At 44.9% G+C, this 16,881-nt stretch overlaps 1 protein-coding gene across 4 annotated transcripts in view; it reads right to left on the bottom strand.

Moving 5' to 3' along the window:
* Nucleotides 1-11,419: 11,419 nt before the first annotated feature.
* The window catches only part of LOC133658689 (rho guanine nucleotide exchange factor TIAM1-like), a 148,385-nt gene continuing 142,923 nt past the window's right edge, over nucleotides 11,420-16,881 (bottom strand). For all 4 annotated transcript variants that reach the window (XM_062061002.1, XM_062061000.1, XM_062061001.1 and 1 more), the window contains one exon: nucleotides 11,420-13,213. In XM_062061002.1, the coding sequence (XP_061916986.1) occupies nucleotides 12,831-13,213 (383 nt within the window). In that variant the 3' untranslated portion in view covers nucleotides 11,420-12,830. The remainder of the gene's footprint in view (nucleotides 13,214-16,881) is intronic.

Raw genomic sequence — 16,881 nt, 5'->3', positions numbered from 1 at the left:
AGAAAAACAAAAGGGGGAAAAAAAAAAAAAAATTGGATTTTTTTCTAAGTACCAATTTGAAAGAGGGTAAAAAGCACCACTTTTTACCTTCTCTCGATCAGACACTTAGAAAAAAAACGGAGAAAAAAAAAATGTTGGATTTTTTTCTAAGTACCAATTTAAAAGAGGGTAAAAAGCATCTCTTTTTACCTTCTCTCGATCTGACATTTAGAAAAAAAACGGGAAAAAAATAATAATAATTTGGATTTTTTCTAAATACCAAATCGAAAGAGGGTAAAAAGCACCGCTTTTTACCTTCTCTCGATCAGACACTTAGAAAAAAAACGGAGAAAAAAAAAAAAAAAAAAAAGGATTTTTTTTTAAGTACCAATTTGAAAGCGGGTAAAAAGCACCACTTTTTACCTTCTCTCGATCAGACACTTAGAACCCTAACCCTAACCCTAACCCTTGAAAGACTTGTTTCAAAACACATTGTAAATAGGAGTCAGAGGGAGATCAAAGCAAATATCTTATTGCTTTGATGCTGAGGGTGCTAGCCCCGCCCCCTTCCAGCTTATAACTTCCTCCATTCCTGAATCAGGCACATCTTCCTCTTAGCGCTCGATGCGAGCACATCGCACTGTAGAGAAATCATGGAGAGGCCACAGCCAGCCTGATGAGGCCTAGAGGGCCGAAACGCGTCGCTGGAGTCAGGTCCAACATGTGTTTGACATCACATTTAATGCTGAGTGTGATTTCTTTCTTGCAGGGTGCCCTGAGGGTCTTACGTTGGATGTGGACGTTACCGGCGCGGGCTGTAGCAGGACAGTGCATCCCTTGTCCCTCTTCCATCCTTCTAAACCTAACCCTCTAACCCTAACCCTAACCCTCTAACCCCCTAAGCCTAACCCTAACCCTAACCCCACAACACCTAACCCTAACCCTCTAACCCTAACCCTTCTAACCCTAACCCTAACCCTAACCCTGCTATAGAGAAATAGGGAAGATTAATTAGCCTCAGGAGATTAGTAGTGCTCTACCTACTGGGAATTAGAAGCGTCCCAGTAGGCATGAGGTAACAGAAAGCCAACCTGATGAGGCCTAGGGGGCCGAAACGCGTAGTTGGACAGCCACAATAATTTCTGCGCTTGTGTTTGCCACCGCATTCTCATTCGGGGTCTCTGGGGAGTTTTGCGTTTGGCGTGGGCGTCGCCTGACGGGTTGTAGACGGACAGTGCACACACTTTGCCCCTCCCCCTTCCCCTAACCCTAACCCTAACCACAAACCTAACCCGCCAGTGCCTCCAACCCGTCTGTTGGGTGGCGCCCTGCCGTCTGTGGGCCCTCTGGGGACTTTGTTTGTGATGTGGTGGAGGGGTCAAACACATTAATAACACAGGAGTCAGAGCTTGATCAAAGCAAACATTTTAATACAGGTAACAAACACATCGATACTTACCTGGGTGTTTGTCCACTGTGTGACGCACACAATATGTCAAGATGACACGTCACACATGTAGGATTCATTTTTGATCAATATTTTTGAGAAGTCGCTGGCGACACTGCAGTGGAGAGCTTGAGCCCCGCCCCCTGCAGCATTCTCCTATAAAAGCTCCTCCTGCCAGAAGGCTCACTCCCTCCCCAGCGGTCGATGAGGGCACATCCTGCTGTAGAGAAATAGGGAAGATTAATTAGCCTCAGGAGATTAGTAGTGCTCTACCTACTGGGAATTAGAAGCGTCCCAGTAGGCATGAGGTAACAGAAAGCCAACCCGATGAGGCCTAGGGGGCCGAAACGCGTAGTTGGACCGCCACAATAGTTTCTGCGCTTGTGTTTGCCACCGCATTCTCATTCGGGGTCTCCGGGGGGTCCTGCGTTTGGCGTGGGCGTCGCCTGACGGGTTGTAGATGGACAGTGCACACCCTTTGCCCCTCCCCCTTCCCCTAACCACAAACCTAACCCTAACCACAAACCTAACCCTAACCCTAACTGGCTCAGCCAGCCTGACGAGGTCTCAAAGACCGAAACGCGCGTCGCTGGATATCTATCCAACATGTGTTTGACACTGCATTTGACGCCGACTCGGATTGATTTCTTTCAGGGTCCTCGGAGGGTCTTGCGTTTGGTGTGGGCGTTGCCTAGGCAGGTTGTAGATGGACCGTGCCATTCCCCTACTCCCCACTCCCTCCTTCTAAACCTAACCTGCCTGTGCCTCCAACCTGCTGTCGGGTGACGTCCTGCCTTCGCGAGCCCACTGGGGACCTTGTCGGTGAGTAGTCCGTTTCATTGTTTGAGTGTGGTGAGGGGCTACAAGTCAGAAAATTGCTTGACTTTATTCAAACACATTAGATCAGGAGTTAGAGGTACATCAAAGCAAACATTTTTGTGCTTTGATCAAACACCCCGATATTCAACTGAGTGTTTGTTCCCTATGTGATGCACATAATATGTCAATTTGACACATCACATAGGAAGGAGTGTATTTTGAGGGTCTACAGACTCCACTGCAGCGGAGAGCATGGAAGCCCCGCCCCCTGCAGCGCTCATATAAATCCTCCTCCTGCCTGGACGGCTCATTCCCTCTCCAGCAGTCGATGAGAAGACATCCTGCTGTGGAGAAACATAGGGAAGCCCATAGCCATGGGGACTAGAAGCGCCCCTACCTACTAGGGAACTAGAAGAGTCCCAGTAGGTATGGCTCAGCCAGCCTGACGAGGTCTCAAAGACCGAAACGCGCGTCGCTGGATATCTATCCAACATGTGTTTGACACTGCATTTGACGCCGACTCGGATTGCTTTCTTTCAGGGTCCTCGGAGGGTCTTGCGTTTGGTGTGGGCGTTGCCTAGGCAGGTTGTAGATGGACCGTGCCATTCCCCTACACCCCACTCCCTCCTTCTACACCTAACCCTAACCCCTAACCCTAACCCTCCAACCCTAACCCTAACCCCAACCCTAACCCCAAACCCTAACCCTAACCCTAACCCTAACCCTAAACCCTAATAAAAACATCACCATTAAGTCGACCACGAGCAGTACTTCTGTCGACTTTTAGGACACCACTACATTCAGGGGTCCCGACTTTGCTATCACGCAACACTTGGACATCCGGGTGTTCTTCAAGGAGACCGACACCCATGCGCTCCTCTATAGAAGCAGCTTCCACCCCCAGCACACCTTTGCGGGGTTGGTGAAATCACAATTATTGAGGTTTCATCGCATCTGCAACAGACGGGAGGACTTCCTGGGGGCCTCAAGGACCCTCTTTTCTGCCCTTAAGGGGAGGGGCTATTCCAGGTCCTTCCTCAGACGGCAGTTTAGGGTCTTCTTGGACCCTAGGGGACCTCCCCCTGGGACAGACATGATTCCTCTGATCACCACCTACTCTCCCTCGGCCGTACGGGCCGCTTGGAAGGTCAAAGACCACTTTCGGATCTTTGTGGAGAGAAGTGGGAGGATGCCGGGGCGCTATGTGGTGCCGGCCTACCGTAAGAACCCCAACTTGAATGATCAGTTGGTCAGGGCCAGGGTCAGCTCACTGAGAGACCCACCCTCTACTAAGAGGGACGCCCTTGTCCGCCACTCACAATGGTTGGTGAACCCCCATAACCGCAAGGTTTTCCAGCCGTTGTGCCGTGGCGGCCGACACACACAGAACTGTGTGTATGTCATTCGGTGTCAACAATGTGGGGAATGTACGTGGGCGAAACGGGCAATACCTTAGCTAGGAGATTCGCCCAGCACAAGTATAACGTTGTTAGACACAAAAATACCAACACTTACCTGGTGCAGCATTTTCTCCTGCATGGGTGGTTTTCCGTCCGGGCGACTGTCGTAGAGACGGATCCCTATCTCTAACCCTAACCCTAACCCTTAAACCTAACCCTAACCCTAACCCTACCCTAACCCTAACCCTAACCCTAACCTCTAACCCTAACACTAACCCTAACCCTAACCCTAACCCTAACCCGAGCCTCGAGCTGACTCGGATTCGTTGGAGAACCGCGTTGTCATGGAGGTGGTGCACCCCTCGCTGCCCCCGCCGGTCATCATACCAACTGCCGCTGTGCACGCCACGGTGTCCACCATGACCGACCCCGTTACCAGGGAGTGGTCCCCTGAGGTGGAACAGGATCGGGGCCCGCGTGGACGGGTTACCCCGGTCCCTTTCCTGGTCTTGTCGCCTTCCTCTCCGGCTGCCGAACCATCTATGGCCCAGAGAGCGACGCGACCTCGCAAGCCGTGCAGCAGACCTGCCGACGACGCTATCTTCGAGGCACCTTTGGTCCGGCCGCGATCGCAGGTCGGTGCTGAGATCGGGGTCCGTCCGGTGGTCTCCGACACGCCGCCTCGCCCGGCTCCACCTGTTGAACACAGTGCGTTGATTTTTATACATGGGGGGGAGAATGTGCGGGGGACTCCTGACCAGCCAGAGACTGACCAACACGTACCTGAGCAGTCGGGGTCACCCACACGGGATCAGTCTTCCCCTGACATGCCTCCACCCTGGTACATACTCTACCCTGAGCTGTCACAGGAACCCCTCCTGGACCCGCCCATCCCGGACGTGCCTCCTCCGGACGCGCCTCCTCCGGACGCGCCTCCTCCGGACACGCCTCCTCCGGACGTGCCTCTCCCAGACACGCCCCTCCCGGACACGCCCCTCTTGGACGCACCCGTCCCGGACTCACCCCTCCCGGGCGTGCCCCTCCCGGAGGCGTCCGTCCCAGACAGGCCTGTCCCGGGTCTAAGAACCCCAAGTTGGGCCCAATTGTTTTCTGGAAGCCAGAAAAAAACAAAAACAGTCACTTCGGCTTCTCAGCCGACAGAAGACAATAGTACGGCGCAGGGTACCACGCCTACGAGTCCGAGCACTGCCAGAAAGCCCACTGTGCACATCAACTCGGATCGAAAGATGATGGATTGGCACCTGTCTGTCAGCAGGAAGGTCGTGGTGATCGGTGACTCCAACCTCAAGCACCTTCCAGCCTTTCGTCACCAGGACATCCAGATCGACAGCTACCTGGGGGCCAGATTTCTCCATGCAGAGGCCATCCTGAAAAAAACAGCAGTTAGTCCTGAGGTTGAGGAGGTGGTCTTAGCATTCGGCATCATAAAAATGGTAAAACTATGGCATAAGAGGTGTTTCACAACAGTGGTTAAGTAGTTATTTAAGCAATAGATCTCAATATGTGGAAATTAATAAGACTAAATCACAGCCAAGAAGAGTAACTTGTGGGGTGCCACAAGGCTCGGTATTGGGACCTAAGTTATTTATACTATATTTAAATGATATTTGTTCAGTGTCTAATAAATGTAAATGTATTATGTTTGCAGATGATACAAATGTATATTGTTCAGGAGAAGACTTGAAGGAAGTGTTGAGGATAATAGAGGTTGAGTTGATTCAGCTAAAAAAATGGTTTGATATTAATAAGTTATCATTAAATGATAAGAAAACTAAGTTTATGGTGTTTAGTGGTGCAAGGACAAACTGTGAAGCAAAATTAAAATTAAATCAAGTGGAAATTGATAGAGTATATGAAACTAAATTCTTGGGAATAATAATTGATCATAAATTATGTTGGAAACCGCATATTGAATATATAAAGGGAAAAATATCCAAATCCATTGCTATTCTTTATAAAGTAAAACACATGCTGAATAAGAAATGTTTGCATATGTTATATTATTGTTTTATTTTTCCATATTTAACATATTGTGTTGAAGTTTGGGGAAATGTTTATAAAACAAACGTAGACCCAATAATTAAACTTCAAAAAAGGGTCATTAGAATAATACACAAAGCGTGCTACTATGAACATACCAATCCATTATTTATAAGTTCTAATGTGTTAAAATTTTCAGATATTGTGTTTTTAAAAACAATGGAAATTATGTTTCGAGTAAAGAACAACAGCCTTCCAGCTTGTATTCTTAGGTTATTTCAATTAAGAGGAGTAAACTATAATTTACGGGGGATATTGGTTTTCGAAATATGTAAAGCAAGAACAAATACAAAATACAAATGTATATCAGTTTTAGGAGTTAAATGGTGGAACAAGCTCAGTGATGAGTTGAAGACATGTACTTCTTTGTTAAAGGGAAACTTCGGTTTTTTTCAACCTGGGCCCTGTTTTCATAATTTTTTCTGTATATGTGAGTGATGGATAAAACATTTTTTGAGGTCGCGCCAGTATTGAGCAGGGCAGGCAGCCTCCAGCCCAGCTAACGCTCGTACACAGGGCAAATGGCTCTCGTCAAAATTCGGCCTATAAACATGCATTTTTTTCACACTGACAGGCTCAGATAGTTACAATGAGTGTCCGACAACATACTAGAAAGGAGAAATTAACGTATGTCTCTACCTTTAGCTGGAGATCGCTGTATGTTGTGAGCTGTGTCCAAATCTCACCACGCTACAAATCTCGTTCCGAAATCTCGCGATAACTCGCGACAAATCAAATCGTCCACATCAGGCAAAAATTCAGCCATGACAGACAAACAAACAAACTTTTCTATAAAACTAAAATAACAGTCTTCGGTAATCCAACAGAAAATCACTTCAGTCATCTCTCTTCACCTCAGTCAGGTAACTGTTTTTCCACCGGTGTTTTGTCGCGAGTTATCGCGAGATTTCGGAACGAGATTTGTAGCGTGGTGAGATTTGGACACAGCTCACAACATACAGCGATCTCCAGCTAAAGGTAGAGACATACGTTAATTTCTCCTTTCTAGTATGTTGTCGGACACTCATTGTAACTATCTGAGCCTGTCAGTGTGAAAAAAATGCATGTTTATAGGCCGAATTTTGACGAGAGCCATTTGCCCTGTGTACGAGCGTTAGCTGGGCTGGAGGCTGCCTGCCCTGCTCAATACTGGCGCGACCTCAAAAAATGTTTTATCCAGCACTCACATATACAGAAAAAATTATGAAAACAGGGCCCAGGTTGAAAAAAACCGAAGTTTCCCTTTAAGGTTTAAGAAAACATTGAAAGGTGAAATAATTGAAAATTATAAAATATAGCAACGATTACTTTCATCCCATTGATTTTTTTTTTTCTTTTTAATGTTGATGTTCCAGGTAATCTTATTTTCAGTGAAGGTATAGGATAGGCAAATATAAGCCTTGGCTTCAGCCTATTCCTTTTTCGGTCATGCTTTTTTCTTTTCTTTTCTTTTTGTGTGTAAATGTGTATGATTGTTATATATGTATAATTTGTACTGTGCTGTCACACAAAATGGTTAATGGTTGATCATATGACCGAAATAAACTTATTTCATTCATAATAGGGAGCAAAAACCCAAGGCTACCACCTTCAAACAGCTCCGAAGGGCCCTTAAAGCGGCCAAAACGACCTTCCCTAATGCCGAAGTCTTCATCCCCCTCCTCAATTTCTCGGAATCCCTGCCCGAGGAACACAAGGACAACCTCCGGCTGATTAACAATTACATCCAAACCCGCCTCAAATTCTTCCCGGCACTCGCCGACGACGAGTTTGAAACGGGGAGGGACAAGATCCATTGGACAAAGGACACAGCCAAGAACATGATGAGGCACTGGTATCACTGTTTAAACTTGGCCTCCCCAAAAGCCCGACCTCTCGGGGGGGAAACATAAACACAAACAAAAACATCGTAAATTTATCCAAAAATTTCGTACTTACCTCATCACAGCACTCCCTCCTCGACAAGGGCCTCAGTTTCGTCCCGTCCACCAGCCTCAGTCCCGAGTGGCACCATCAAGTAAAATTCGACCTGCAGGAATATCATAGAAGTGTCAAAATTGCGGTTTTCTATGAAAAGCAAGGGTCTCCTGGGCCGCGACCTTTCACCCCGAGGTCCGAATGGGAGCCCTCACCGGGACTGCTTCCTCCAGAGGTCCAAACGCTGGTCCTGGCGGACGAACACCCGTCGCACCCAACCTGACGCGGGACGAAACAGAGGCCCTGCATAGCCTGAAAAACAACAGGAACATAATTATTAAGCCGGCAGACAAGGGTAGCGCAGTGGTCATCATGGATAGGTCTCAATATGTCTGGGAGGGCACCAGACAATTGAGTGACACCACCTACTACCAACCATTGGTCACGCCCATTTACCCACAAACTATCCCTATGGTAGAAAACATAGTCAAAAATTTAATGAAAAAACGATTCATTAACCACAAACAAAAGACTTACCTCTTGGGCGAATCGGAGCCCCGCCCCCGTAGGTTCTACTTGCTCCCCAAGATCCACAAGGAACGACACAAGTGGAGCCGACCGTACGAGATACCCCCGGGCAGGCCCATTGTGTCCGACTGCGGCAGTGAAACCTACAGGACGGCGGCGTTTATAGATTACTTTTTGACCCCACTCTCCATTAAACACGAGAGTTATCTTAAGGACACATATGACTTTATTGACAAAATTAAAATTTTGGTCATTCCCCAAGAGGCAATTTTGTTTACCATTGATATTGATAGTTTGTACACCAATATTGACATTGACCAGGGCATCCAAGCCGTCAAAAACATTTTTTATAAATATCGAGATGTTGGCAGGCCCGAGAAGGAACTCCTCCAGCTTCTCGACATCAATCTCAGGAGGAACGACTTTGAGTTCAATGGCCGGTTCTTTCTACAGATCAAGGGCACGGCCATGGGCAAAAAGTTTGCTCCGGCCTATGCTAACATCTTCATGGCAGAATGGGAGACCTCTGCCCTTGCTGCCTGCGCAATTAGGCCCCTCCATTATTTCAGGTATTTGGATGATATCTGGGGGGTGTGGACTCATTCCATGGAGGAATTTGAGGTGTTCCGCCACACCCTGAATACCCACAACCCCAGTATCACCATCAAGTCCACCACCAGCCCCACGTCGGTGGACTTCCTGGACACTACCACCTTCAAGGGTCCGGATTTCACCTCCACTCACCATTTGGACATTAAGGTGTTTTTTAAAGAGACGGATACCCATGCCCTCCTCCACAAAACCAGCTTCCACCCCTGACACACCTACGCGGGATTGGTGAAGTCCCAGCTGTTGAGGTTCCACCGGATCTGCACCAGGCGGGAGGACTTTGTAACGGCCATGGGAGCCCTGTTCACGGCCCTGAGGAAGAGAGGGTATTCCAGATCCTTCCTCAGGAGACAGTTCAGGTGCTTCCTGGACCAGAAGAAGCCTCCCCCTGGTAAACACATGATCCCCCTCATTACAACCTTCTCACCTGCGGCGGTACAGGTTTCCAGAAGGGTTAAGGGTAACTTTGGTACCTTTGTAGAGAAAAGCGGCAAATTGAAGGACCATTATCTGGTCTCTGCCTACCGCAAAAATCCCAGCCTGGGTGATCTGCTGGTCAGGGCTCGGATCAGTTCCACCGGAGATCCGCCCTCGGCCCGGAGCAGCGCTCCCTTGCGGAACATCCCGTGGCTGGTCAATCGCCACAGCGGTAAGGTCTTCCGGCCACTGTGCAGAGGAGACGGGCAGGTCAAAAATTGCGTGTATGTTATCCTCTGCCAGCGTTGCCGTGCTATGTATGTTGGTGAAACGGGCAACACCATCGCCACCCGTTTCCACCAACATAAATATAACATTGTCCGGCAGAAGAACACCACCACCTACCTTGTGCAACACTTTATCCGGCACGGGTGGGCTTCTGTCCGGGCGTGTGTGGTCCAAGCCAACTCCAGATGAAGTGCCGCCCAACGGAGGCGGGCGGAAGGCCTCTGGATCCACAAACTGGGTATTAGACACCCGTGGGGGCTCAATGAGGCGTGAGTGCGAGCCCGCTGGGCCATAGACGGACCGTGCACACCCTTCTTATTCTTTTTTTCGCTCTTTTCTATCGCCCCACCCCAACCCTTAGCCCTAACCCTAACCAACTCTCTTTTTCTATGCCTAACCTTAACCAACTCTTTTTCTTTATGCCTAACCCTAACCCTAACTCTAATCCTAACCCTAATTCTAATCCTAACCCTAACCCTAACTGCGCCCACTGACAGCACAGCGAACTTGCGACTGACCAAAACTGCCACCCCGATGCCAACAAGCCAGAAAGGCAGCGTGAGGAAGATGCCAAGAGAGCCACCCACAGCAAAAAGCCACAAGACGGCGGCTCTGGGAGAAAACGCAGCGGACCCGCAAAGGGCCAACTGTCAGGACGGCAAACTTGCGGTGGAGGAGACCCGCGGACCGCCGGCTGGAGGCCTACTTGGTGCTGCTTCCGATGTGCCGGGTGCAGAGGAGGACATCCGGAGGGCCAGCGCAACTTGCCATCCTGCAACAGCGGTGACACGACAACAGTGAGACACGACATGGCGGCGCTTACCTTTAAACGACTTTGCTGACATCCGACGACAACGAGCCCTCCAGAAAGGTCATCTGGAGAGGTCAGCACAACTCCACATCTCACGACAGCCGTGGTCAAGGTCCATCCGACTTGACACGGCCATGCTGATCCAGGCTCCTTTCGTCGCGTGCCTGTTGTCTCTGGTCGGGGTCCCCCGGGGGCCTTGCGTGCGGTTTGGGCGCCATCCGGGCTTACCATAGACGGACCGTGCACACCCCCCCTTCCCCTAACCCTAACTCTAAACCTAACCCTAACCCTAACCGGCCAGTGCCTCCAATCCGTCATTTGGGTGGCGTCCTGCCGTCCGTGGGCCCTCTGGGGACTTTGTTTGAGATGTGGTGGAGGGCGCAAACACTTGAATAACAACAGGAGTCGAGAGATCAAAGCAAACATTTTATTACAAGTACCAAAAACAATCATACTTACCTGTGTGGTTGTCCACTGTGTGATGCACACAATACGTCAATCTGTCACATCACACATGTAGGAACAATTTTTGGGAAATCATTTTTGAGAAGTCCTTGCGACACTGCAGTGGAGAGCTTTAGCCCCGCCCCCTGCAGAACTCTCCTATATAACCTCCTCCTGCCAGAAGGCTCACTCCCTCTCCGGCTGTCGATGAGGGGACATCCAGCTGTGAGGAAAAATAGGGAAGAATTGTTAGTCTCAGGAGATTAGACGTGCTCCACCTACTAGGGAATTAGTAGCGTCCCAGTAGGCACGAGACCATTGAAAGCCAACCTGATGAGGCCTAGGGGGCCGAAACGCGTTGTTGGATATCCACACCAATTTTTCGCACGTGTTTGCCACCGCATTTTGTTCGGGGTCTCCGGGGGGTCCTGCGTTTGGCGTGGGCGTCGCCTTGACGGGTTGTAGACGGACAGTGCACTCCCTTTGCCCCTCCCCCTAACCCTAACCCAAACCTAACCCTAACCCTAACCCCAACCAACTCTTTTTCTTATGCCTAACCCTAACCCTAAATTGAAAATAATTTGTTGTATTAAGTATTCTCTTTTTATTTACCATTTACACAACGTGACAATTTCACTGCTTTTGGCTTTTTTAGTTTATGAAGTGTTGAGTGCAAAAAAGTCCACAAAAGCCTGGGTAGGAAACAAGTGTCTTTATTATGCTATCAATAAGTGTGGTATGTACACTTCAGTAATAATAGAAAACCAAAGCACATTTGGACTACAAACTGCACGTCTGTGATTGCTTCACCACATTTGGAGCGTCTATAAAATAAAAAAAAATCAATTACTCTTGCTAACAAAAACATTTACAAATCAATAAATATGAAAAAAACAAAAAAAAAACGTGAAGACCATTTGACACTTTTTAACAGCTCATGTGCAAATCCTCGACAGCGGCGCTCACGAGAAAGTTAACTATAAGGATGGAAGGCTGAGAAACATTAAAGAATATTCAAGTCCGACAGGATTATGTTTGATTCCCAAACCGTTGACACAAAGTGTTACCATAAATACGCTCAGGAACGCAACAAAAGTGGGCTAATAAAGTAAATATTTGAGTCAACTACGCCAGACAAGAACTTGCTATTATTTACAGCCTAAAAATATATACTTTTTTATTTATTCCCTTATTTTTTAAAGAAACCAGTTCATACAAATGACATCATTCATACTAGTTTCACTTTTATTTCATCAAAAACTGCATACTTAGCAACATTAAAATGAACAAAGTGGGCTCTTTTCAGAAGAGATATAATTTTAACATTGTGTAAAATTGTTTAAAAAAGTAAACGTTGTGAAAAATGATTGAAAATGATTTGAGATAAGTAAACAGATGAATTGTAGCCAGTGTTGATAATACTGGCATATTTACAGAGATGCTTCTGCTCAAATAAATAAATCAAGTATTAATTAAATAGAGAGTGTAAAATGATTTGAGATAAGTAAACAGATGAATTGTAGCTAGTGTTGATAATCCTGGCATATTTACTGAGATGCTTTTGCTCAAATTAATAAATCAAATAGTTATTAAAGAGCTCCCTATGTGTGACAAAATTTTCAAATGAAAAATTGGTGTAAATGAAAATACAGTTTTGTATAGTTTTAATGTGTAGATAAAAAAAAGAGTTTTGTTCATTTTGTGTAAATAAAAAGGACTTTTTTACTGTTGGAGTGGTGGCCTTTTATAAAGAGTTACAATTCTGCTTGGGGTCAGACAAACTTTGCAGCATTTGTTCCACGCCTGCTGCAGCAAAACCAAACCACAGACAACACTTTTCTTTTCTTTGGAGCAAACGTCTCGTTTGTGTTAGCGTCAGCCGTGTGTGTGACTCTGTCGAAAGAAAAGAAAAAAACATGGATTTTTCAACTGAAATGAATCGATAAAATGGATTTATCGGCTAGGCCGAGAAGGAATCAAATGGCGAACATTTGGCAAGAGAGGCGTGGCCTGAGAGCGCCGCCCTAGCGTGCAAACATGCCGATGAAAGGGATTGTACGATTATTAGTTGTACGTGATGTTTCATGGCTCGTTGCCAAGAAGATGCGCTTCATGCCGGATGCTCCCGCCGCACCCACACGCCCGTGTCCTGGTCCATCATGGCCGCTGCCTGGCTTCCCTCCAGGGACAGCGGCGCCAGCGAAGCCTCCAGGTCGGTCCTGGCGGGCGCCCGCGAGCGTCGTGCTAGCTCCTCGTCCTCGTCGCTCAGGATGTCCGTCTCCTTGTCGGGGTCTTCGTACTCTTTCAGGTCAAACTGCTCCTCCACCCAGCGGTCCGTGTCGCCCGACTCCTCTGACGTCTGCCGCGCTCGGTCGCCGTCTTGAGGCGAGGCCGAGTCCCGCTCGGGCTCGCCGTCGAAAACCATGTCGGTGTCGATGGTGAAGCGGTTCCGCACCAGCTTCCTGCGTCCTAACGTCCTGGTTGGTGCCGACGCTGCCGGGAAAATCACATGACAACTTTTTGCTTCCACTCCATCTTAAAGACAGCAAACTGACTCTTCATACATGTGAGACATAACCTGATCAAATGATATAGCATGCTCAATGTGAGACATAACCTCATTAAATGATATTGCTCAATGTGAGATATAACCTTAACAAATGATATTGCTCAATGTGAAACATAACATGATCAAATGATATTGCTCAATGTGAGACATAACCTTAACAAATGATATTGCTCAATGTGAGACATAACCTTAAAAAATGATATAGCTCAATGTGAAACATAACATAATCAAATGATATAGCTCAATGTGAAACATAACATGATCAAATGATATTGCTCAATGTGAGACATAACCTTAACAAATGACATTGCTCAATGTGAAACATAACATGATCAAATGATATTGCTCAATGTGAAACAACATGATCAAATGATATTGCTCAATGTGAGACATAACCTTAACAAATGATGTTGATCAACGTAAGACATAAGGTGATCAAATGATATTGATCAACGTGAGACATAAGGTGATCAAATGATATTGCTCAATGTGAGACATTTAAGGTGATCAAATGATAGTGATCACTGTGAGACATAAAGTGATCAAATGATATTGCTCAATGTGAGACATAAGGTGATCAAATTATGTTGATCAATGTGAGACATAAGGTGATCAGATGATATTGCTCAATGTGAGACATAAGGTGATCAAATGATATTGCTCAATGTGAGACCTAAGGTGATCAAATAATATTGATCAATGTGAGACATAAGGTGATCAAATGATGTTGCTCAATATGAGACCTAAGGTGATCAAATGATATTGATCAATGTGAGACATAAGGTGATCAAATGATATTGCTCAATGTGAGACCTAAGGTGATCAAATAATATTGATCAATGTGAGACATAAGGTGATCAAATGATGTTGCTCAATATGAGACCTAAAATGGTCAAATGATATTGATCAATGTGAGACATAAGGTGATCAAATGATGTTGCTCAATGTGAGACCTAAGGTGGTCAAATGATATTGATCAATGTGAGACATAAGGTGATCAAATGATGTTGCTCAATATGAGACCTAAGGTGATCAAATGATATTGATCAATGTGAGACATAAGGTGATCAAATGATATTGCTCAATGTGAGACCTAAGGTGATCAAATAATATTGATCAATGTGAGACATAAGGTGATCAAATGATGTTGCTCAATATGAGACCTAAGGTGGTCAAATGATATTGATCAATGTGAGACATAAGGTGATCAAATGATGTTGCTCAATGTGAGACATTTAAGGTGATCAAATGATAGTGATTACTGTGAGACATAAGGTGATCAAATGATATTGCTCAATGTGAGACCTAAGGTGATCAAATGATATTGATCAATGTGAAACATAAGGTGATCAAATGATATTGCTCAATATGAGACATAATATGATCAAATATTTTCATCTACATTGAAACTTCTGACCTTTCACTTGTTCTATAATGGCATAATGAGGAAGTAAGAAAATAAGAATACACTTTGATTTTGCTGCAGTGATTTTTAGTAGGAGTGCACAAAAATATCAATTCACATTCAAATCGCAACTCTTATTTAAACATATTCTAAATCAATACATAATTCTCCAAAAATAAAAAATGTTGTAGAATCTTTTAGAAAATTCTTATAAAATGTATAATTATATACTGCTTATATAATTCTCCTTCAAAATTTATTTTTTTGCTTTTTCAGAACAATTTTGTTTTTTTAAAGATTCTTATATATTAAGAATATTTTTGAAAATAGATTTTTATTAAAACAAATTTATTTTTTAGAAGTATTTATATATATTTTTAAAAGATTAGAATAAAAAATAAGAAAATGTCCTTAAATGATAAATAAATGATAAATGGGTTATACTTGTATAGCGCTTTTCTACCTTCAAGGTACTCAAAGCGCTTTGACAGTATTTCCACATTCACCCATTCACACACACATTCACACACTGATGGCGGGAGCTGCCATGCAAGGCGCTAACCAGCAGCCATCAGGAGCAAGGGTGAAGTGTCTTGCCCAAGGACACAACAGACGTGACTAGGATGGTAGAAGGTGGAGATTGAACCCCAGTAACCAGCAACACTCCGATTGCTGACCTGGCCACTCTACCAACTTCGCCACGCCGCCCCTTAAAATGTTTTATATTTTATAAGAATCATTTTGAAACTGTATCTTTTTGTAATTTTTAGAATAATAATTTTTTTTAAAAAGATTTTTAAATTTTTTATGTACATATTTTGAAAATTGGTTCTTATTCAAAATAAATGTTTTAGAAGAGTTATTATTCCTACAAAATATATAAGAATATTGATTCCTATTCTAAAATGTTTTTCTTGTTTTCCTTTTTAAAGATTACTATTAAAAATATATATCTTTATGATCGTCGATCATAATATTTTATTAGAGCGTATCAAAACACGTGTTGGTATGTCAGACTTAGCCTTGTCTTGGTTTAACTCTTATCTTACTGACAGGATGCAGTGTGTCTCCCATAACAATGTGACCTCGGACTATGTTAAGGTAACGTGCGGAGTTCCCCAGGGTTCAGTTCTTGGCCCTGCACTCTTTAGTATTTACATGCTGCCGCTAGGTGACATCATACGTGTTAGCTTTCACTGTTATGCTGATGACACCCAACTCTACATGCCCCTAAAGCTGACCAACACGTCGGATTGTAGTCAACTGGAGGCGTGTCTTACTGACATTAAACAATGGATGTCCGCTAACTTTTTGCAACTCAACGCTAAGAAAATGGAAATGCTGATTATCGGTGCTGCTAGACACCGACATCTATTTAATAATACCACCTTAACATTTGACAACCAAACAATTAAACAAGGCGACTTGGTAAAGAATCTGGGTATTATCTTCCACCCAACTCTCTCGTTTGAGTCACACATTAAGAGTGTTACTAAAAAAACTCTCTCCTTTGAGTCACACATTAAGAGTGTTACTAAAACAACTCTCTCGTTTGAGTCACACATTAAGAGTGTTACTAAAACAACTCTCTCGTTTGAGTCACACATTAAGAGTGTTACTAAAACAACTCTCTCCTTTGAGTCACACATTAAGAGTGTTACTAAAACAACTCTCGTTTGAGTCACACATTAAGAGTGTTACTAAAACAACTCTCTCTTTTGAGTCACACACTAAGAGTGTTACTAAAACAACTCTCTCGTTTGAGTCACACATTAAGAGTGTTACTAAAACAACTCTCTCGTTCGAGTCACACATTAAGAGTGTTACTAAAACAACTCTCTCGTTCGAGTCACACATTAAGAGTGTTACTAAAACAACTCTCTCGTTTGAGTCACACATTAAGAGTGTTACTAAAACAACTCTCTCGTTCGAGTCACACATTAAGAGTGTTACTAAAACAACTCTCTCGTTCGAGTCACACATTAAGAGTGTTACTAAAACAACTCTCTCGTTTGAGTCACACATTAAGAGTGTTACTAAAACAACTCTCTCGTTTGAGTCACACATTAAGAGTGTTACTAAAACCGCCTTCTTTCATCTCCGTAATATCACTAAAATTCGTTCCATTTTGTCCACAAGCGACGCTGAGATCATTATTCATGCGTTCGTTACGTCTCGTCTCGATTA

The sequence above is a fragment of the Entelurus aequoreus genome, linkage group LG10 (assembly GCF_033978785.1).
Source record: "Entelurus aequoreus isolate RoL-2023_Sb linkage group LG10, RoL_Eaeq_v1.1, whole genome shotgun sequence".
NCBI lineage: Eukaryota > Metazoa > Chordata > Actinopteri > Syngnathiformes > Syngnathidae > Entelurus > Entelurus aequoreus.
Note: the sequence above shows the minus strand (reverse complement) of the source record. Positions and strands in the feature narration are given on the sequence as shown.